General features: G+C 40.7%; 1 protein-coding gene across 5 annotated transcripts in view; it reads left to right on the top strand.

Annotated features, from left to right (window-relative positions):
* cpn1 (carboxypeptidase N, polypeptide 1) overlaps positions 1 to 25,139 on the top strand; it is a 130,434-nt gene that overhangs the window by 53,084 nt on the left and 52,211 nt on the right. For 4 of the 5 annotated variants that reach the window (XM_065008068.1, XM_029629803.2, XM_029629804.2 and 1 more), the window contains exon 3: positions 4,181 to 4,336. The exons of the other annotated variant lie outside the window; for it this stretch is intronic. In XM_065008068.1, the coding sequence (XP_064864140.1) occupies positions 4,181 to 4,336 (156 nt within the window). The remainder of the gene's footprint in view (positions 1 to 4,180; positions 4,337 to 25,139) is intronic. 5 annotated transcript variants of the gene reach the window in all.

Raw genomic sequence — 25,139 nt, 5'->3', positions numbered from 1 at the left:
TCAGAATTCTAGTCTATGTCGCAAGTCATGACTTCACAGGAGAGGCGTTTGAATATTTATTTACATTTTTTAAAATCAAAATGCATTTTTGGGCAGAAATGCCTTCTTGAACATTTGAACTTTCGTGTGCCTTAATAAAAAACTTGTATGCCATCAGTAAATACAAATAAAGTTGTTAAATTACAAGCCTAGAAAAAGACATGAACCTTCCTACTAGCCATCATTGACTGAGATATGAGTGGGCTGGACATGCCAAGAGATGAGTTTCGGATTGGTCTGCTGTGTAGCATCTTCTGTCTATAAAATAAACTTCTCGTTATGAGTAGATAATCCTTTCTACTGCAGTTATTTCTAAAGATTTAATGTTAGCCATGGAAAACTGCAAATGTGTTGCTACTGCTCTTAATAACATTGCTGCCCTGAATTTATCAGCCGCTATCGACAAGGGTCCGTGGGAAAAAAGTTGTGATGTACTACTATCAGGAGGACGATCGTACCATGCTGGCTCTCTCTGAATCTGAAAATGAATCAGATGATGTGAACCACAGTGACTTGACACAACGTGCCAAGCAAGCTGTTCAAACAAACGGAAATGACACCGGATGTCTTAGTTAATGAAAGGGGTTGCCGTCTGCTGTGAAGCGTTCTTCCATGTATATGGGTAAGAGTCTAGTTTCAGATATTATACATTTCTAATTTTGTCAAAGTTGTTTTCATTGCAAGTTGAAGTTTACTTTTAGTTGGTTAGCTGACATTATGTGGCTGGCTCACTAGCTAACATTATGTGTATGATCTGTGGAATAATGTTATCTCAGAAATTCATTTGTATTGCTAGTTATAGCCTAATGTTAGCTAGCTAACTAGCTAACATTGAACTTATTTGGTTAACTTTAGCTAGCTATGACAATCAGTTTGTATTTCATTGTTTAGCTAGCTAGCTAGCTTGCTCCATGTCTAAACAAAATACCCCAAGTTAAAGTGTACTATTAGCTAGCTGATGTAAGATGGCTGGCTTGCTGTGGAGTAATATTATCTCAGAAAGCCATTTGCATTGCTAGTTATAGCCTAATGTTAGCTAGCTAACACTGAACCTAGCTATGACAATCTGTTTGTATTGGTAGTACTCTATGGATTGGGATTATGGTTCATTGTTTAGCTAGCTAGCTAGCTACAAGTCTAAACAGAAGATTCCACTTCGCCAGATGATTACAAGACCTATCAAGTTAGCCAGGTGTGTCTGATGGTGATTACGGATATCTATTGTATAACAATGCAAAAATATTTGTATCTGGAATCTGTCTTTCAGCATCAGTAGAACACGCCTGACTCTCTTCCACCAGTCATAAAAGGAGAATGGTCTAATGCCTCCCATCAAAAAGAGAGCTGGCCCAAGCAAGCACTTGTTCAGAGTGAGCGGTCTGTCAACCAGAAGATGGTTACTGACTGCAAGACCACCTGTCAAGACCTGCAGTTGTCTCTGGGGGCACTACTGAATCAGTAAACAAAGACATCAGGAATGCTTTACAGCTTTGATTTTGCTCAACAAGTAAGCACAGAGGACCACGATTTGGATGATGGACACTTCAGGAAAAAGTGCAATTGGCTCCAACCCTCAAAGAGCACAAACATAGGTGTATATTTGGCTCAAACATAGACCTCTATAATGTACTATACTTTACTATAATGTGCTTTGTACTGTAATGTCCTTTACTGCTCTGTAATGTACTGTACAGAACTGTACTGTGCTGTACTGAACTATACTCTACTGTACTAAACTATACTGTAATTAACTGTACTGTACTGAGCTACACTGTACTGAGCTATACTGTACTGAACTGTACATTATTGTAATGTACCTTACTGTACTATACTGTACTTTACTGTACTGAATTATAGTTTACTGAACTGAACTATATTGTACTGAACTGTACTGTACAGAGCTATACTTTACTCAAAGGGCGGCAGGTAGCCTAGTGGTTAGAGCATTGGGCCAGTAACCGAAAGATTGCTAAATCAAATCTCTGAGCTGACAAGGTAAAAATCTGTCATTTTGCCCCTGAACAAGGCAGTTAATCCACTGTTCCTAGGCTATCATTGTAAATAAGATTTTGTCTTAACTGACTTGCCTAGTTAAATAAAAGATTAAAAAATAACATATAATTAAAATTACTCCACTGGATCTTATTTTTACCCATTTAAACTGGTCTTGGTCTGTCTGGTCATGGTCTCGACCCACTTGTCCATGGTCTGGTCTGAGAAAATCTAGTCTTGGTCTAGATCTAAAGGGGTCCGGTCTTGACTCCATCTCTGGTACTCACACCAATGTTATACTTTTCAATCCATGTGGGTAGTGGATCTGTGCACACTTCAGGAAACACTGTAGAGTATTGAAATGCATGGCCAGCAGGGAGCTCTATTCCCTCCAAGAGTGTCTTGAATTGTCAGGCCCAAACTCACTCAAATTCATTGGCTCACAGCTGCCATGACGTTTAAGATATCAACTTCATGTATAATACATTTCAATATCTTGGTCTATAGATGCTGTACAGCAAGTTTGGGAGAAATTGGTTTAGGGGTATCTGAGGAGATGTTGTTTAAAAATGTAGAAGAATTTATACTATTTTCAAAAGAGATAATCCATCACTGTGACGTCATTGGTCCAAGAGGCAAATTTGTTCCTTTCGGTAAACATATGTACCAAATTCCAAGACTCTAGGTTGAGTCGAGGAGTCGGCTGACCTTTTGAATTCAAAGTCTGTTTATAGCGCAACCATTTGACCAAGTTGTTTTTGTGCATCAATTTACAGAATCCCATAAATACAATACGGTTTCACCAGCTTCACTGCTGAACCCCTAATAGTGTACGCCAACAAATACAATAGGGTTTCACCAGCTTTTCTGGTGTGTATGGCTTAAAATGTTTATATGTTTATGTTCTAAATGCTGACTGAGTGCTTAGGCACCTAAAAAAAAGCACTACACCACTGACCACTTCACCACTTTATTCAAAGTAAAGCCATAAAATACCCATTGTACCCGTACCCACGTACCCGTCCCACGTACCTCACTAGGGTACGTGGGATGCTAGTGTGGCAAATATCCAGTGAAAATGCAGAGCGCCAAATTCAAAAACAGAAATACTCATTATAAAAATTCATAAAACATACAGTTGTTATACATTGGTTTAAAGATGAACTTCTTGTTAATCCAACCACGGTGTCAGATTTCACAAAGGCTTTACGGCGAAAGCATACCATGCGATTATCTGAGAACAGCGCCCAGCAGACAAATCATTACAAACAGTTACCAGCCAAGTAGAGGAGTTACACAAATCAGAAATAGCGATAAAATGAATCACTTACCTTTGATGATCTTCATATGGTTGCACTCACAAGACTCCCATTTACTCAATAAATGTTCATTTTCTTCGATAAAGTCCCTGTTTATATCCAAAAACATCTGTTTTGTTCTCGCGTTTTGTTCAGTAATTCAAAGGCTCAAACGCAGTCACAACAGGCAGACGAAACATCCAAATAGTATCCGTAAAGTTCTAGAAACATGTCAAACGATGTTTATAATCAATCCTCAGGTTGTTTTTAGCCTAAATAATCGATAATATTTCAACCGGACAATAACGTCATCAATATAAAAGGTAAACAAGAAAGGCGCACTCTCGGTCGCGCGCATGAAAAACCTCTGGGACACTGTAGGGTCCGCTCATTCAGAGTGGTCTTACTCTCTCATTTTTCAGAATACAGGCCTGAAACAATTTCTAAATACTGTTGACATCTAGTGGAAGCCATAGGAAGTGCAATTTGAGTCCTAAGTCACTGTAATGGCATACAATAGAAAACTACAAACATAAAAAAATCCCACTTTCTGGATGGATTCTTCTCAGGTTTTCGCCTGCCAAATCAGTTCTGTTTTACTCACAGACATTATTGTAACAGTTTTGGAAACTTTAGTGTGTTTTCTATCCAAATCTACCAATTACATGCATATCCTAGCTTCTGGGCCTAAGTAGCAGGCAGTTTACTTTGGGCACGCTTTTCATCCGGAGATGAAAATAGTGCCCCCTACGCTAGTGAAGGTAATCACTGTTACCAGGGGAACATCCGTTGAAATAGGACTTTTAGATATAGTGTAACCTCATAGAATTTTTCTTATGTTTGTCCATCAGGGTCCTGAGTTCAATGGCTATCTAGTTGGGCGAGGCAACTCCAGGGAGGTGGACCTGAACCGGAATTTTCCAGACCTGAACGCTCTCATGTACTACTACGAGAAGACTAATGGTCGGAACCATCACCTGCCCCTGCCTGATAACTGGGAGCATCAGGTATGTACAGACAGCCCTGCAGATCAACCACAAGACCAAGTACAGGAAGAATACATGGGGTTAAGACCAGGGATTGAAACCCAAAAGTCTTTCCAACAGTTTCTTTCTGAACAGAACCACTATGTTTTTTACACTCTTTCTCCACTGTTCCGACAAGCAAAATAAAATTCTGAACCGGTTTGAACCCCAACAAAGTCCCGGTTTATATAAAATTAGCAAAAAAAGAAATGTCCTGTCACTGTCAACTGCATTTATTTTCAGCAAACTGAACATGTGTAAATATTTGTATGAACATAACACGATTCATCAACTGAGACATGAACTGAACAAGTTCCACAGACATGTGACTAACAGAAATGGAATTATGTGTCCCAGAACAAAGGGGTGGGGGGTCAAAATCAAAAGTAACAGTCAGTATCTGGTGTGGCCACCAGCTGCATTAAGTACTGCAGTGCATCTCCTCCTCATGGACTGCACCAGATTTTCCAGTTATTGCCGAGAGATGTTACCCCACTCTTCCACCAAGGCACCTGCAAGTTCCTGGACATTTCTGGGGGGAATAGTCTTAGCCCTCACCCTCCGATCCTCAGGCGTGCTCAATGGGATTGAGATCCGGGCTGTTCGCTGGCCATGGCAGAACACAGACATTCCTGTCTTGCACAGAACGAGCAGTATGGCTGGTGGCCTTTTTATGCTGGAGGTTCATGTCAGGATGAGCCTGCAGGAAGGGTACCACATGAGGGAGGAGGATGTATTCCCTGTAAAGTACAGTGTTGAGATTGCCTGCAATGACAACAAGCTCAGTTCGATGATACTGTGACACACCGCCCCAGACCATGCGTACCCTCCACCTCCAAATTGATCCCGCTCCAGAGTACAGGCCTCGGTGTAACGCTCATTCCTTTGACAATATACCCTCCTAAACCCTTTACAATGAAAATCTGTGAAGTTACTTGGATTTTTACGAATTATCTTTGAAAGGCAGGGTCCTGAAAATGTTTCTTTTTTTGCTGACTTGAGTTCCTTTTTGTTCTTTTTTTAACCTGTGAAATCAATATTTTTTTTGACATTTAACTCAGATAGAGCAGGCACTGTGACTGTTGTGTGTGTTGTTATTAGGAACGTTTTGTTACAGGTTGCTTGTTGTGGTAAATTCCTGTTTAATACTAAAGTGTGTAGTGTGAGGTGAAATGTTGTGATTACCCACTGTGGACATAGGCCTAGAGCAGAAATGCAAGAGAAGTGAAGGTCCTTGCCAGTCGTTGACTAGCCTAATCCATCAACCAGTCTGCAATGGATAACTGCTAGGAAGAAAGAAAGAGGAGAGTTGTGTAAAAATGGTCAATTTCCACATATTAGAAAACATTTATATTATCACACAATCAAACCTATGATGCTATTAACACTACAATCGCCTGGCCTTTCATTGTTGCTGGGCTACACCTTTAGCACACAGATACATCAGATTCTTCTGCCTTACAAACAGGACAACGGAATGGATCGCATGCAGCGACCCAAGGAAACGACTCCGAAAAAGAGGGAAACGAGGCGGTGTTCTGGTCAGACTCCGAAAAAGGGCACATCGCGCACCACTCCCCAGCATTCTTCTTGCCAATGTCCAGTCTCTTGACAACAAGGTTGACGAAATCCGAGCAAGGGTAGCATTCCAGAGGGACATCAGAGACTGCAACGTTCTCTGCTTCACAGAAACATGGCTTACTGGGAAGACGCTATCCGAGGCGGTGCAGCCAACGGGTTTCTCCACGCATCGCGCCGACAGAAACAAACATCTTTCTGGTAAGAAGAGTGGCGGGGCGTATGCCTCATGACTAACGAGACATGGTGTGATGAAGGAAACATACAGGAACTCAAATCCTTCTGTTCACCTGATTTAGAATTCCTCACAATCAAATGTAGACCGCATTATCTTCCAAGAGAATTCTCCTCGATTATAATCACAGCCGTATATATCCCCCAAGCAGACACATCGATGGCTCTGAACGAACTTTATTTAACTCTTTGCAAACTGGAAACCATTTATCCGGAGGCTGCATTCATTGTAGCTGGGGATTTTAACAAAACTAATCTGAAAACAAGACTCCCTAAATTTTACCAGCATATCGATTGCGCAACCAGGGGTGGTAAAACCTTGGATCATTGTTACTCTAACTTCCGCGACGCATATAAGGCCCTGCCCCGCCCCCTTTCGGAAAAGCTGACCACGACTCCATTTTGCTGATCCCTGCCTACAGGCAGAAACTAAAACAAGAGGCTCCCACGCTGAGGTCTGTCCAACGCTGGTCAGACCAAGCTGACTCCACACTCCAAGACTGCTTCCATCACGTGGACTGGGACATGTTTCGTATTGCGTCAGATGGAAATATTGACGAATACGCTGATTCGGTGTGCGAGTTCATTAGAACGTGCGTCGAAGATGTCGTTCCCATAGCAACGATAAAAACATTCCCAAACCAGAAACCGTGGATTGATGGCAGCATTCGCGTGAAACTGAAAGCGCGAACCACTGCTTTTAATCAGGGCAAGGTGTCTGGTAATATGTCCGAATATAAACAATGCAGCTATTCCCTCGCAAGGCTATTAAACAAGCTAAGCGTCAGTACAGAGACAAAGTGGAATCTCAATTCAATGGCTCAGACACAAGAGGCATGTGGCAGGGTCTACAGTCAATCACGGACTACAAGAAGAAACCCAGCCCAGTCACGGACCAGGATGTCTTGCTCCCAGGCAGACTAAATCACTTTTTGCCCGCTTTGAGGACAATACAGTGCCACTGACACGACCTGCAACGAAAACATGCGGTCTCTCCTTCACTGCAGCCGAGGTGAGTAAGACATTTAAACGTGTTAACCCTCGCAAGGCTGCAGGCCCAGACGGCATCCCCAGCCGCGCCCTCAGAGCATGCGCAGACCAGCTGGCCGGTGTGTTTACGGACATATTCAATCAATCCCTATACCAGTCTGCTGTTCCCACATGCTTCAAGAGGGCCACCATTGTTCCTGTTCCCAAGAAAGCTAAGGTAACTGAGCTAAACGACTACCGCCCGTAGCACTCACTTCCGTCATCATGAAGTGCTTTGAGAGACTAGTCAAGGACCATATCACCTCCACCCTACCTGACACCTAGACCCACTCCAATTTGCTTACCGCCCAAATAGGTCCACAGACGATGCAATCTCAACCACACTGCACACTGCCCTAACCCACCTGGACAAGAGGAATACCTATGTGAGAATGCTGTTCATCGACTATAGCTCGGCATTCAACACCATAGTACCCTCCAAGCTCGTCATCAAGCTCGAGACCCTGGGTCTCGACCCCGCCCTGTGCAACTGGGTACTGGACTTCCTGACGGGCCGCCCACAGGTGGTGAGGGTAGGCAACAACATCTCCTCCCCGCTGATCCTCAACACGGGGCCCCACAAGGTGCGTTCTGAGCCCTCTCCTGTACTCCCTGTTCACCCACGACTGCGTGGCCATGCACGCCTCCAACTCAATCATCAAGTTTGCGGACGACACAACAGTGGTAGGCTTGATTACCAACAACGACGAGACGGCCTACAGGGAGGAGGTGAGGGCCCTCGGAGTGTGGTGTCAGGAAAATAACCTCACACTCAACGTCAACAAAACTAAGGAGATGATTGTGGACTTCAGGAAACAGCAGAGGGAACACCCCCTATCCACATCGATGGATCAGTAGTGGAGAGGGTAGCAAGTTTTAAGTTCCTCGGCATACACATCACAGACAAACTGAATTGGTCCACTCACACTGACAGCGTCGTGAAGAAGGCGCAGCAGCGCCTCTTCAACCTCAGGAGGCTGAAGAAATTCGGCTTGTCACCAAAAGCACTCACAAACTTCTACAGATGCACAATCGAGAGCATCCTGGCGGGCTGTATCACCGCCTGGTACGGCAACTGCTCCGCCCTCAACCGTAAGGCTCTCCAGAGGGTAGTGAGGTCTGCACAACGCATCACCGGGGCAAACTACCTGCCCTCCAGGACACCTACACCACCCGATGTTACAGGAAGGCCATAAAGATCATCAAGGACATCAACCACCCGAACCACTGCCTGTTCACCCCGCTATCATCCAGAAGGCGAGGTCAGTACAGGTGCATCAAAGCTGGGACCGAGAGACTGAAAAACAGCTTCTATCTCAAGGCCATCAGACTGTTAAACAGCAATCACTAACATTGTGTGGCTGCTGCCAACACACTGTCATTGACACTGACCCAACTCCAGCCACTTTAATAATGGGAATTGATGGGAAATGATGTAAATATATCACTAGCCACTTTAAACAATGCTACCTTATATAATGTTACTTACCCTACATTATTCATCTCATATGCATATGTATATACTGTACTCTAGATCATCGACTGCATTCTTATGTCACTAGCCACTTTAACTATGCCACTTTGTTTACTTTGTCTACATACTCATCTCATATGTATATACTGTACTCGATACCATCTACTGTATGCTGCTCTGTACCATCACTCATTCATATATCCTTATGTACATATTCCTTATCCCCTTACACTGTGTATAAGACAGTAGTTTTGGAATTGTTAGTTAGATTACTTGTTGGTTATCACTGCATTGTCGGAACTAGAAGCACAAGCATTTCGCTACACTCGCATTAACATCTGCTAACCATGTGTATGTGACAAATAAAATTTGATTTGATTTGATTTGATTCATATCAACCCACAAGATGCGCAAACATGAAAACCAACGCTTGATAAATAGTGAATAAAGAAATATAAAGCATGATTTGCATTAATAAATATTTGTGGAAATACAGTATATACATGTAAAAATTGAACGACAATAGTTAGTTGTTTAGATAGAGTCAAAGACATGTTTTGTTTAATTCTACAAAGTCCAAGTGAGAAATGTGGTCGAAAGCCAATTTTCGACACTTCCAGCCAAAGACCCATCAACAATCTAACAGTCTAATAAATACATTTAATATATGCTATCTGAAGAATAATACATTTGTTGTGTTCATAAAGGTCTTAGGTAACATAAAAATACTAAAAAAACTATTATTTTTAAGAGCATAATAACATTTACATTACTTTATTTTAGGCTACAAGTAAAAAAAAAGTCCATTATAATTTTGTTTTGGCAGGTCTAAAGACAAAAGGTGAAAATAAGAAAATATATTTAAAAGAAAACAGAATAGCATATTTTAAGCTTATCATGTTACTAGTCTTTGCTTAGTAGCCAGAGCAATGTGCCGAGCGAGTGGTCATGTGCTGAATGCATGGACAGCGCAGATATTCTTGTGAACATTTGGAAATAAAGCTGCACATCTTGAATTTTGAGAGTTATTTGACAAAGGTAAATGTCATAGAAACTGAAGAATATGACCTTTCTGATACTATATAGACATCAAAATGTTTTACCTGCATAAAGTGATGCTCCTTTCCCTGCATCTGTCAAATACAAGGTGCGCCCATCTCTTCATGTATGATTTGACAACTGATAATATTGTCACTAATCAACTTAATCTTCTCTATTGGCTGTCTTATTATGTGTGAAATTATTTTCAATATAGTTTAGGAGTATTTTCGTTGGGTCGGCTGCGCAGGCTGACTGGCATTGTTTGTTTCCCTTTCGCTCATCAACTTGGATAGAGTCAAGGATATGTTTTGCATTATTCTAGAGGCCTACTGCAACACGTATCAGTTTCCCTTACAATAAATGTGATTAGTAATAGAGTTATAGTAAATAAAACAGTCCCGTAACTGCTTATTTTTGCAAAGTAAAACGTAAGAGGAATGGTATCAACCTGCAAGGCGCACGGTCAAATTATTAACATGAGCGCCAACGCCGATAAATAGGCATAACACAAACTCATTACACTATTGTTATTCTAAATTCAAATCATCACTTTATCATTAACTTAGGCCTAATTTAAATTCAGTTGTGAAGTAATATGCACAACTTTTGCCGATTCATTCATTCCTCATCAACTCGAATGGAGTCAAGTATATGTTTGCCATTATTCTAAAGGTCTATTGCAACACATATCATGTTTTCATTTTCCCTTACAATAAATTTGAGTAATAACAGAGTTATAGTCCCATAACAGCTTCTTTTAACCTCTACGGGATCAGAGACCCCCTCCTTTCAAATGGTATCAAGAAAATGCATATCTTTGCTTCAGGTCCTGAGCTACAAGCAGTTAGATTTGATTTAATTTTAGGCTAGTTTTTGTTAAAGGGTCCAATCCTTAAGAGGTTTTTAACAAAGTAAAATCTAAAAGTGAATGATAAAAACCTGCAAAACATGAGCGCCAACACTGATAAATAACCATATCACAAACTCATCATTACACTATTTTCTTTCTAAATGAAATCAACCACTTCACCCTCCTAATCATTGATGGTCCTAATCTGAATTCAATTGTGAAATAAAATACACAACTATCGCCCATATATCCTTTTGCCATTCATTCAGTCTCATCCTTGCCCACCCAATTCAAGCTTCCCCCAACCTCCCATCTTTTTCCTCCCTCCTTACCTCTCAGACACACTTACAGCCATCCATCCATTGACTTACTCATCCATTCTCATTCATTCCCGCCCAACATATTACCTACACATATTCATATTCACCATCCCTCACACTTCCCCCACACTCTCATTTACTACAAAATACTGCTCATTTTTTTTCTCAAAGTAAGAAAAGCTATCCAAAAATTATCTGAACAATTTACTGGGTTCAAAAATCCATGACATAGTGAATCGGATCATTCTCTGGTATCCTGCTTAATTACACCAACAGAAAATACATTAACAGAATATGGAGAATGAACAAACCCAAAATGTGTTAAATGAAAAAAAAAATACAAACCTTCACAATTACAGAATATAAAATGAACGTGGAAAAAAACCTAAATAATGGCAATAGGAAAAAGAAAAAGAATAACTCATGATCTACTGCAATCCTTTAAGTGGACCACAACAAATATAAAATACATAGGATGCTAAATAAGTGACAACAATCAACAAATATATATAAAGATAAGTGTATCCCATTACTCAAGAATATGAAAGCAGATCTAATTAAATGGAACAATCTTCCCATAAATCTTACAGTTAGAACAAAACCTCTTCAGAATGGCATGGCTCCCAATGTTTTCCTATTTCTTCTCAGTAATATGAATTACCTCACCGAAGACATTCTTTAGAAAAGTATAGTATACCAAACATTAGCAACACCTTCCTAATATTGAGTTGCACCCTCAATTTGTCAGAGCATGGACTCTACAAGGTGTTGAAAGCGTTCCCCAGGGATGCTGGCCCATGTTTACTCCAATGCTTCACACAGCTGTGTCAAGTTGACTCGATGTCCTTTGGGTGCTGGACCATTCTTGATACACATGCAAAACTGTTGAGATTGAAAAACCAAGCTGTTGAGAGTGAAAAACCAAGCAGTTCTTGAAACAAACCGGTGTGCCTGGCAAGGGCTGTGGAGGTCATGAAATACGGTACAAGCTGCTGTTGCGCACCTTTGGAACATTTACATTTTTAAAAAGTCTAATAAATCATCCTATAGTCTGTAGGCTTGTTATTTTTGCAGAGAAAGCTATGCTTATAAGTCCTGTGCCATTATTTTGTATTATATGATGTTATAGTAAGAAGAATATAATTGAACTTAGTTGAAAAAAATAGAAAGGTTATTTTTACCATTCCGGAGCAAGTGTGCGCATATGAAGTGGCTATGTTGAGTGTAAAAGTGATCATTTGAAACAGGTCCTATATGCTAGATTTAGAGTTATTTGGCAACTTTAGAAGTCAATGATACAAACCATAGAAATATGGGCGGCATGATGCAACTATAGGCTATTGATGTGTAACCTTAATTCAACTAGGCAAGTCAGTTGAGAACAAATTATTATTTACAATGACGGCCTACCAGGGAACAGTGGGTTAACTGCCTTGTTCAAGGGCAGAACGACTGATTTTTACCTTGTCGGCTCAGGGATTAGATCCTGCAACCTTTCGGTTACGGGCCCAAAGCTCTCAACACCACTTCGCTACCTGCCACCCCCAATGATTTGATGATTTGAAGTCGCAAAAAAAGCTTGATTTTCTTTCATCAAGTGATCATATTTTCACCTATCAGACTCTTCTCAATTTAATCTTGTCTTTACTGATATGTAAAATTAGTTTACATTTAGAATGGACCATTATCAAATGGGCAGGAACTGTGCGCTTCACTCATGCTGGTAGGCCACTCCGGTTATTTCACTCCACACATCAACCACTGTTTGAGGAGCATGGGATTGCTACAAAGTTTCTGCCTGCAGGCAGACACTGAGTCTGTGGTGCTAGTCTGGGGCCAAGCTTCCTGCCATCCAGGACCTCTATACCAGAACATGTCAGAGGAAGGCCCTAAAAATTGTCAAAGACTCCAGTCACCCTAGTCATACACTGTTCTCTCTGCTACCGCATGGCAAGAGGTACCGGAGTGCCAAGTCTAGGTCCAAGAGGCTTCTAAACAGCTTCTACCCCCAACCCATAAGACTCCTGAACATCTAACCAAATGGCTACCCAGACTATTTGCATTGCCCCCCACCCCCTTCTTTTACGCTGCTGCTACTCTGTTATTATCTATGCCTATTCACTTTAAGAACTCTACCTGCATGTACATATTACCTCAATTACCTCGACTAACACTAACCGGTGCCCCTGCACACTGACTCTGTACCGGTACCCCCTGTATATAGCCTCGCTATTGTTATTTTACTGCTAGGACCATGCCTCAGGACTACCTGGCATGATGACTCCTTGCTGTCCCCAGTCCACCTGGCCGTGCTGCTGCTCCAGTTTCAACTGTTCTGCCTGTGATTATTATTATTTGACCATGCTGGTCATTTATGAACATTTGAACATCTTGGCCGTGTTCTGTTATATTCTCCACCCGGCACAGCCAGAAGAGGACTGGCCACCCCACATAGCCTGGTTCCTCTCTAGGATTCTTCCTAGGTTTTGGCCTTTCAAGGGAGTTTTTCATAGCCACCGTGCTTCTACACCTGCATTGCTTGCTGTTTGGGATTTTAGGCTGGGTTTCTGTACAGCACTTTGAGATATCAGCTGATGTACGAAGGGCTATATAAATACATTTAATTTATATATTTATATGAACTAATAATCGACCAAAGAGCAGTTACTGCCTTTTGGCTTGGTAGGGCAGTATTGTTGTCTCTAGAAGAAAAAGAAACGCACACCTATTAAGACGAGGTGCTGGCTAGCGGAGTAGAAACTTGAAAATAAAAGAGAGCCGCACACTCTTGGAGCTCAGATGCAAGAATTTAATACCAACGTTTCGACAGCCAAGCTGTCTTCATCAGGGTATAATCACAAACACTGCGGGATGACTCGTTTATATAGTGTCAAAAGACACAGGTGTCTGTAATCATGGCCAGGAGTGGCCTAATATCATTGGTTAATAATCAAATATTAAAATGTCATACAAAGAACAGCATACAAACAAATGGATAGCATACGATCATAGATTAATTTGACTATACAAGTTTACACACAATTACAATGGCAAAGTCACAATAATCACAAGAATGGCTTCAGATCAAAGTCTACGTTGAGACCGAAGGGCGCAAGGGTCTTTAAATTATAGATCCAGGCAGCCTCTCGTTTTAATAATAAATGATCAACGTCACCCCCTCTCCTAAGGAGGGTGACATGTTCGATGCCAATATAACGCAGAGACGAAATCGAGTGGCCTGCCTCCAAGAAGTGGGTAAAGTAAAGTAAATTTGGTATTACATTTTTGCATCTGAGCTCCAAGAGTGTGCGGCTCTCTTTTATTTTCAAGTATTGTTGTATCTACCATCTTACCTTTGTGTTGTTGTCTGTGCTAAATAATGTTTGCACAATATTTTGTGCTGCCACCATGTTGTGCTGCTGCCATGTTGTGTTTCTACCATGTTGTTGTCATGTGGTGTTGCTACCATGTTGTGTTGTCATGTGTCGTTGCCTTGCTATGTTGTTGCCTTTAGGTCTCTCTTTATGTAGTGTAGTGTTTTGTCCTATTAAAATAATATATTAAAAAAAATCCTAAACCTTGTCCCCGTAGGAGGCCTTTTGGTAGGAAGTCATTGTAAATAAGAATTTGTTCTTAACTGACTTGTCTAGTGAAATAAAGGTTAAATAAAATACATCAAACCGGTGATATTCCACCCAAACCGGCTCTCCAACCCTGTTCCTGCAGCTACCCAGTGCTTAATTTGGAAAGCCAAGTGAAATCTGTTCGGGAACATCGATAGTAACGTTTTCACAACAAAACATATTTAATTAAACTGTTGACAGGCCCTCTCTCTGGGTGCTGGAGAAAGAAATGAAGGACAGAGTGGAAGAGATGGAAATGCACAGGGTAAGATTCTGTAGCTAAAAGTAATTTGTCAGCCTATGAATTATGAACATGTAAAAAATGCGGGAACGTGTACTGGAGCAATGAAGTGGTGACGCAGGGTACCGTACTAGACCACAAATTACCTCTAAGTCCCGCGGTGTAAGCTTACCATTTTTAAAGGAGAAACCACTGTATGAACTGTAACTCAGTAAAATATTTGAAAATTGTAGCATATTGCGTTTATATTTTTGTTCAGTGTAATCCATGTCATAACAAGATGCCCAGTGCTTCAAGCCTCCTCCTCAACCCTCTCACGCTCTCTACCTACCCCAGAATTTCTGTTGCATCTTGCGCCATAGGGTATACTTGTCTGTCCATCATGCATGTAAACAACTAGCACTGATTGGTGAAGTAGGGCAGGAGTGAAACTGTGACAGTCAGTGCAGTGACAGCCAGGAGGAAAGGTGGAGGGATCAAAGGGTAGGATGGATGGATTCCGGAGTATAAATCCTTGATCATAAGAGAAGCAGCCAGACACTCATGTGAATGGATCAATGGGTGGACTGGGGGCCTTTTAGTACCCCAAGCTGGGTATAGTTGGGGAAAGCAGGAAGTTAAGTAAGCAAGGACACAGAGATAAAAAAGTAAATATAAAATACTAAAGGTGTGTTTTTAGTCTAGATTTAAACATTGATAGTAAGTGGATTGACTGGCTGTTCATAAGGTTTGGTGCTCTGTAGGAGAAGGGACGCCAGCTTTGTTTTTTGTTTTTATATTTGCAGAATGGCAAGAAGGCTGGCGTGCAGTTGTATTGGCATGTCTTTAAGGTATTTGGGAGCTTGCCCGTGTAAAGCTTTGTATGTTTTGTATTGGAGACTGTTCAAATGTTTTGTTTCCTGGTCGGCAGCATTTTGTACGAGTTGGAGATGTTTCAGATTGGTAGCGTTACAACCTGATAGAAGAGCCTTATAGTAGTCTAGATAGGATGTAATAAAGGCATGGATTCATTTGTCTGCATCAGTAAATAAAAGTAAGATTAAAAAGTCCCCATCAAAATCCATCAGACTTTTTTTTGCATGGGCTGCGTCTCAGTCCTCCGCATCCGCCAATGGCGGCCTTCCGCATCTACGGTGGAAGGTGGCAGAATTTAGCTGTGTTTGTCAGAACAAAATCTGTATTATCGCTGCCTTTTGGCTTACAAACTAATATGACAACTTAATGGAAAGATTAGACTCTCACAAACACGATGGTGTTTTCCGTTTTACTTTACAACCACAAGCGTCACAGAACTCATCTGAAGTCGGTAACACCAATCTGCCAACTTCTGTCTGTAGCGTCCAAACAGTTTGTGTGTTACACACTATGACCTCTCCATGGAAAGGAGAGACTCTCAAGAACATGTACATCTCTAGGATTCCCAGAAGCCTTGCAAGACTCGTCTGAAGGTAGTTTAAAAACAAATGTATATATTATATATATTTTTAGACCTAAAAGAGTCCTAAAATTCCAAATCAAATAGCTAAATAATCCTTGGTATGACCATCTTAAAACAATTCCATTTGTTAGTTTAGTAGAACCCCTCCACTCCTTCGGTATTAAATAAAAAAGGCTGCACTGGTTGTGTTCTTTATGTGGGTATTGATGGAGATGTCACTAGATTTGATAGACCATACATGTTAAATCAATTTTTTTTCTCATCTTTTCTACATAAATCCTCCATATTCCTGAACAAAACTGTGAACACACAGTCTATTTTTTTTACATTGGATAAACGTAGCGACTCAGAGCTAAAAAATAAATAAATACATCGTACACTGCAGTTAAGCAACAATGGGAAAGCAATTCTGCTTTGAAAGTTCATTTAAAGAATTTGAGGTTAGGATAGCCTAAATGTTTTAAAGTTTGTATTGTAGCACATGTAAATGGGTTATAGTTCAAAAAGTATACATAGCTTGCATACAGATTTTTGCTACTATCTAAATTTGGTCAGTTTGCACAGTTTTCCCAAATGTGATTTGGTGTTGATAGCTTCAATAGTTCAAAAGGAGACTTTTCTAGAATTGTTGATGTTTGTCTATTGAAGTGTATGACCCTTTTTATTGCCATTGAAAAGCTTTGGTATTCATTTAAAATATTGTTGTCGTTCAAAAAGTATAAATGATATCCCCCCAAATTCTCAAGCAGTCTAAGTTGGGGCGATCTGCACATTTAAATGTTGGTTTTGTGTTCATAGCTAAAAGAAAGTCAAATAATATCAGGGGAATAAATTGACATTTCCTGAAGTAAATGTGCATGCTTGCAAGTCATAAACTATTTATCGTTGTGAAATAATAGTAGTAGTGGTATTGGTAGTGACGGCAACCTAAGTGTTTCAACCACTCCACAAATGTCTTGTTAACAAACTATAGTTTTGGCAAGTCGGTTAGGACATCTACTTTGTAAGTAATTTCTTCCAACAATTGTTTGCAGACAGATTATTTAACTTATAATTCACAGTATCACAATTCCAATGGGTCAGAAGTTTACATACACTAAGTTGACTGTGCCTTTAAACAGCTTGGAAAATTCCAGAAAATGATATCATGGCTTTAGAAACTTAGCAGAGAGATCACTTTATGACTAGGGTGGCTGGAGTCTTTGCCTTCCTCTGACACCGCCTGGTATAGAGGTCCTGGATGGCAGGAAGCTTGGCCCCAGTGATGTACTGGGCTGTACTCACTACCCTCTGTGGTGCCTTGCGATCGGAGGCCGAGCAGTTACCATACCAGGCAGTGATCTAACCAGTCAGGATGATCTTGATGGTGCAGCTGTAGAACCTTTTGAAGATCTGGGGTCCCATGAATTTTTTTTTCAGTCTCCTGAGGGGGAATCGCTTTTGTCGTGCCCTCTTCACAACTCTCTTAGTGTGATTGGACCATGTTAGTTTGTTGGTGATGTGGACACCAAGGAACTTGAAGCTCTCAACCTGCTCCACTACAGCCCCATCGTTGAGAATGGGGGGTGCTCTGTCCTCCTTTTCCTGTAGTCCACAACCATCTCCTTAGTCTTGATCACATTGAGGGAGAGGTTGTTGTCCTGGCCCCACACGGCCAGGTCTCTGACCTCCTCCCTATATGCGGTCTCGTCGTTGTTGGTGATCAGGCCTATCACTGTTGTGTCATCAGCAAACTTAATGATGGTGTTGGAGTTGTACCTGGCCGTGCAATCAAGGGTGACCAGGGAGTACAGGAGGGAACTGAGCAAGCACCCTTGAGGAGCACCCGTGTTGAGGATCAGAGTGCCATATGTGTTGTTACCTACCTTTACCACCAGTTGCAGAGGGATCCAGTTGCAGAAGGAGTTGAGGTGTTTAGTCCCAGGGTCCTTAGCTTGGTGAGGAGGTTTGAGGGCACTATGGTGTTGAACTCTGAGCTGTAGTCAATTCTCACATAGTGCATTCTCACATAGGTCTTCCTTTTGTCCAGGTGGGAAAGGGCAGTGTGGAGTGAAATAAAGATAGCATCATCTGTGTATCTGTTGAGGCGGTATGCAAATTGGAGGGGGTGTTGGGTTTCTGGGATAATGGCGTTGATGTGAGCCATGACCTGCCATTCAAAGCACTTCATGGCTACAGATGTGAGTGCTACAGGTCAGTAATCATTTAGGCAGGTTACCTTAGTGTTCTTAGCCACGGGGACTATGGTGGTTTGCTTGAAACATGTTGACCCGCCCTCTGTGAGTATCTCTATAAATGACAGGACTTGCTAACAGACGGCGGATCAAGTTTCTTCGGGGTGCGGCCATGCCATGAGGAACGAATGACCTAACTCTTCTTGGAAACCAAACTCCTATCGACAAAACACTTATGTACTTTTCCTATCCTACTCAGACAGAAGCAATCATCACAGAAATTATCCTGTGAAACTCACTGTTTGCATTAAAGACTAAATGACTGAATTCGCAATCCATCCCAGCTGGGATCAGAGGAAGAATTTACTGCTTAGAAGAGCTCTCATAGACTTTGCTTTCCAGGACAACACTGCCTTTTTCCCAGCTCTATCATGGCTTTATCCCATCCAAACGTAATCCTACTGGGCAGGCAACATCGACATACAAGTAATATTACCCTGCAACATTTTTCATTTCCTCTTTCAATTTGTAAGATCATATCATTCAAAAACATCCTGTGAATGTACAATTGTATTTTGTATTTATTAGTGATCACTCCTCCTGGGGTCCAAATATATTAAAGCACTTATATTAAAAAAAAACTAGATAAAACAGTACATCATATAACATTATTACACCACTACATATCTACAATACAAAATGTTCAACACCACCAGACAACAATATCACAATGTATGCGTATACATCTGTCTGTACCTTTGTGTGTCTCTTCACAGTCCCCATTGTTCCATAAGGTGTATTTTTTAACGTAAAAAAAAAGTCTGATTCTACTGCTTGCATCAGTTACCTGATTTGAAATAGAGTTCCATGTAGTCATGTCTCTATCTAGTACTGTGCGCCTCCCATAGTCTGTTCTGGACTTGGGGACTGTGAAGAGACCTCTGGTGGTATGTCTTGTGGGGTATGCATGGGTATCCGAGCTGTGTGCAAGTACTTCAAACAGACACATTCAGCTTATCAACACCTTCTTACAAAAACAAGTAGTGATGAAGTCTATCTCTCTTCCACTTTGAGCCATGAAAGATTGACATGCATGTCTGTGTACTTTTAAAGGACAGCCATACTGCACTGTTCTGAGCCAACTGCAATTTTACTAAGTCCCTCTTTGTGGCTCCTGAATGCACTACTGAACAGTAGTCTAGGTCCGACAAAACTAGGACCTGTAGGACCTGCCTTGTCGATAGTGTTAAGAGGGCAGAGCAGCGCTTTATTATGGACAGATTTCTCCCCATCTTAGCTACTGTTGTATCAATATGTTTTGACCATGACAGTTTACATTCCAGGGTTACCCCAAACAGTTTAGTCACCTCAACCTGCTCAATTTCCACATTATTCATTACAAGATGTAGTTGAGGTTTAGGGTTTAGTGAATGATTTGACCCAAGTACAATGCTTTAAGTTTTGTATTTTGGTTGAGTACAGCAGCCATTCATACTTAATACTCTCGCCTGAATAACTGTGTTGTATCCCATTGTACCCTGCCTTTATATGGTATCTTTTAACTACCTATTTTAGTAAATAAAGCCTTGAATTAATTATTTGTGAAACTGAAGCCATTTGCGAGTGACTGGGTTTTTACAGCTCCAGAGCTTATCGGCTATTCAGAATGAGAATATAATCAAATCTAATGTGATTATGTTGTTAATATAGTAATTCATGGTATAACGGTTAATTATAACTACTGATAGAGTTAATTCAAGAGTTTCTCTATATCCAACCCTTAATACATACTAATGCCCCTCTTAAGATGACTACTCCTGGCTAGCACCAATTTAGCTTGAAGGTAGCTCGGCCAGGACTCCTGTACTACCACCGAAGCATACTCCTGGGCTACAATATCGGCCTGCTAGCTACCAAGAGCTACTTGGAACCCTACTAATTCCACGACTGGTCTATCGACGTCACCGCACGAAGAGGCAAAAACAGACTTACCCCCATCGCGACGTCCCCCCCCCCCAAGGCTAACGTTCTATCCCACACTATCTGTTTGCTTGCTAACTCGGTCTGCTAACTGCTCAACTGTCGGGCCCTGGTCTGCTAACTGCTAGCTTGCCTGCCCGGTCTGCTAACTGCTAGCCCTTGCTACAGTGCCTTGCGAAAGTATTCGGCCCCCTTGAACTTTGCAACCTTTTGCCACATTTCAGGCTTCAAACATAAAGATATAAAACTGTATTTTTTTGTGAAGAATCAAAAACAAGTGGGACACAATCATGAAGTGGAACGACATTTATTGGATATTTCAAACTTTTTTAACAAATCAAAAACTGAAAAATTGGGTGTGCAAAATTATTCAGCCCCTTTACTTTCAGTGCAGCAAACTCTCTCCAGAAGTTCAGTGAGGATCTCTGAATGATCCAATGTTGACCTAAATGACTAATGATGATAAATACAACATTCTTATTGGCAGACTCGACAGCATTGGTTTCTCAAATGATTGCCTCGCCTGGTTTACCAACTACTTCTCTGAGAGTTCAGTGTGTCAAATTGGAGGGCCTGTTGTCTGGACCTCTGGCAGTCGCTATGGGTGTGCCACAGGGTTCAATTCTCGGGCCGACTCTCTTTTCTGTATACATCAATGATGTTGCTCTTGCTGCTGGTGATTCTCTGATCCACCTCTACGCTGACGACACCATTCTGTATATTCCTTGGACACTGTGTTAACTAACCTCCAGACTAGCTTCAATGCCATACAACTCTCCTTCCAACTGCTCTTAAACGCAAGTAAAACTAAATGCATGCTTTTCAATCGATCGCTGCCCGCACCTGCTCGCCCGTCCAGCATCACTATTCTGGACGGCTCTGACTTAGAATACGTGGACAACTACAAATACCTGGGTGTCTGGTTAGACTGTAAACTCTCCTTCCAGACTCACATTAACTTGTTAGGGCCATGGTCCCGTGGTGGGAACAACAATCAGCGGAAATTTCAAGTGCGCCACCTATAGTTTTTGATAAAACTCAAACTTTCATTAAAATGCACATACAATGTACTGAATTAAAACTACACTCGTTGTGAATCTATCCACCAAGTCAGATTTGTAAAATGCTTTTCGGCAACAGCATGAGAAGCTATTATCTGATAGCATGTATCCCCCAAAATACTGCAACGTCACCTAACGACAGATTTTGCGATAGCCGGGGGCTACTCAAAACGCAGAAATAAAATATAAAACATTCATTACCTTTGACGAGCTTCTTTCTTGGCACTCCTAGATGTCCCATAAACATCATTTTGGGTCTTTTTTTGATTAAATCGGTCCATATATAGCCTAGATATCGATCTATGAATAGTGTGTGATCAAGGAAAAAATGAGCGTTTTTTAACGTAACGTCATTTTTTTTAATTAAAAAAGTCGACGATAAACTTTCACAAAACACTTCGAAATACTTTTGTAATGCAACTTTAGGTATTAGTAAACGTTAATACTCTGTCAAAATGATCACGGGGCGATGTATATTCTTTAACTTCACGTCTTGAAATCATGGCCGGATATTGCTCAACCAAAACATCCTGTCGGAGACCGGAGGAAATCGGCTCCCTTGTTTCGGTTTGACCAAGAAACAAAGCCGAAGCAAATGACAAGACTCTAGACATTGTATGGAAGCTGTAGGTATTGCAACCTCGACCTCATTTAATCCGGTTCACCTTTAACAATCTTGGAAGTGGCGCATGGATATTTTTTTCCATTTTCAGTGATCAGATTTTCCTGCACTTTTCGATGAAACGCACGTTCTGTTATAGTCACAGCCGTGATTTAACCAGTTTTAGAAACGTCTGAGTGTTTTCTATCCACACATACTAATCATATGCATATACTATATTCCTGGCATGAATAGCAGGGCACTGAAATGTTGCGCGATTTTTAACAAAAAGCTGCGAAAATTCGCAGCTTCCCTAAGAGGTTTTAAGCATCTCCAATCCAAAATTAAATCTAGAATCGGCTCCCTATATCACAACAAAGCATCCTTCACTCATGCTGCCAAACATACCCTCATAAAACTGACCATCCTACCGATCCTCGACTTCGGTGATGTCATCTATAAAATTGCCTCCAACACTCTACTCAACAAACTGGATGCAGTCTATGACAGTGCCATCCGTTTTGTCACCAAAGTCCCATACACTACCCACCATTGCGACCTGTAAGCTCTCGTTGGTTGGCCCTCGCTTCATACTCGTCGCCAAACCCACTGGCTACAGGTTATCTACAAGTCTCTGCTAGGTAAAGCCCTGCCTTATCTCAGCTCACTGGTCACCATAGCAGCACCCACTCGTAGCACGCGCTCCAGCAGGTATATCTCACTGGTCACCCCCAAAGCCAATTCCTCCTTGGTCGTCTTTCCTTCCAGTTCTCTGCTGCCTATGACTGGAATAATTGCAAAAATCTCTGAAGCTGGAGACTCACATCTCTCTCACTAGTTTTAAGCACCAGCTGTCAGGGCATTTTACAGATTACTGCACCTGTACTTAGATGGGCTGTTTACAGATAGGCTATCTACCTACCTCATCCCCATACTGGTATTTATTTATTTATTTTGTTCCTTTGCAACCCAGTATCTCTACCATTCCAGTGTTTAATTGCTATATTGTATTTACTTTGCCACCATGGCCTATTTATTTCCTTAACTTAACCTCATTTGCACTCACTGTATATAGACTTTTTGTTTTCTTTTGTTCTACTGTATTATTTACTGTTTTGTTTATTCCATGTGTAACTCTGTATGTGTCGAATTGCTACGCTTTATCTTGGCCAGGTCACAGTTGCAAATGAGAACTTGTTCTCAACTAGCCTACCTGGTTAAATAAAGATTAAATAAAATTAAAATAAATTAGATTAATTTGGTTAGGATAACAACATTAATCAAATAAATCAAATCAATAAATTTTTCAGTAATTAATCAGTAAATTATCTTTAATATAAATTAGCCTAAAGTCACAACAAACCAAATCAACATTTTTGAGGTAAACAGGTAAAAAAATATATATTGCGATTTTACTTGTTTTTTTATTTCAGTGATTTGTTTTCCTCTCATCCTTGTTGTGTAGTATGGGGGCTCTGAAAAAACATGAACAAATGCTCCAAAAAATAATTTTATTCAAAAGAATCTCTCAGTAGTGCTGTGTAATTAAGCAAAAGTTTATTTTTGTTTTTTAAATAACTAATTGACCGATGTTGGTTCACTTATTTGAATTACATTTGTTTTTTATGTAAGCTCAATTTTCCATTTCTTTAGAGATTTCTCTCTAGGACATGTCGTCCAACTCACCATAGTTAAAGAGCAACTGCCCCTAAAAAACAACTTCTCATTTAGAAAACAGCCTCATCAATATGTGTCAAACACTTGTTCTACCTTCAAAATTTGCTACAAAGTGTAAATAGGATAACTTTGGTCATGTCAGTCTCATCCAAAACAGAATTTACTGAGACCTGTGTCATTACTGCATCACAATGTAAATGAAGGTTGGGTTTGTTTCAATCCTTCCCACATGCCTACATCTGGCATTACACAAGTAATCATCCATTCAGAGTGCAGCTGCACACGCCCCAACCATAATGCCCGTGGTAAATTTGATTGACTTTGGGCTAGTTAAGACTAACAACCGTTAGTTAGTTAGTTAGTTAGTTAGTTAATTATGTTAAAATTTCAATAGCTCCAAATTTATTTGACCTAAAAATTCCCGTACAAATATTGAAAGCATTTAATGGAAAAACTAAAAGGTGTGCAACATCAAAATATTGTCTCATTTACATTGTGTAATTTATTGACAATCCCTAACTAGCCCCAGAGATAGGATATCCAAAGTCAAACCAATATCTCCACGGTCGCACACCAGCTGGCTGAAGCTATGTGTCTAAATAATTTGGCTAACTCTTTCCACCTGCAAACACACACGAGACACCCACATTGAACCACTCTCCAAAACCAACTCACGTTTGAATTCGGTCATGGCCACCAGCAAATATAAAATGAGGCCAAATCAGAAAGTGCAGTCACCCTTTAAGCGCAGCAAACGTGTTAATTAACTACAATTACCTATTCTTGTTGGTTCTTACCTGGGCAAGCCTGTGGGGCTGGCATATACACGGACAGGAAAAGTGATAGAGACACGAGAGAGCTAAAGAACAGTTGCTTAGGTATCTCTACCTGACAATACATCTAATTGATTGATAGCTGTTAGCAGTCTTAAAGGTATGCCTTATCTACTTTGAAGAACTACTGAAATAGTGATTTTTGTCAGACAGCAGGCAGCTAACCAGCTAGGCTAGACTCTTTGGGTTCTACTAAGCTAACATATTGAATTGTTTTAGGATGGTCATACCAAGGATCATTTAGCTATTTGATTTAGAATTTTAGAACCCCTTAAACTGACCGATTTTGATTATTTTGATTTTTTATTATGCTAATTAGATTTCCACAGGGGCGTGGACATCAACTATAGGTGGTTAAAAAAGCAAACCTCTCCTTTAAAGTTTTCCTTTGAAGACCAAGGAGCTTTTAATGAAAATGTAAAATGGTTGATGTTTAAATAGCACAAATAGTATCAACAATCTTTTGCTAATTTAAAATGGTTAAAGTTGAAAAAATATATAAATGGTATCAAAAAGCTGTATACAAACAGCCTATTCCAGACCGGTCTGCACATTTTAAAGTTTGAATGATGTTTCTAGCTTAAGCGGTTGAAGGATAATTACAGTGGACATGTTGACCATTCAACTCTAT

Source organism: Oncorhynchus nerka, linkage group LG23 (genome assembly GCF_034236695.1).
Source record: "Oncorhynchus nerka isolate Pitt River linkage group LG23, Oner_Uvic_2.0, whole genome shotgun sequence".
NCBI lineage: Eukaryota > Metazoa > Chordata > Actinopteri > Salmoniformes > Salmonidae > Oncorhynchus > Oncorhynchus nerka.
Note: the sequence above shows the minus strand (reverse complement) of the source record. Positions and strands in the feature narration are given on the sequence as shown.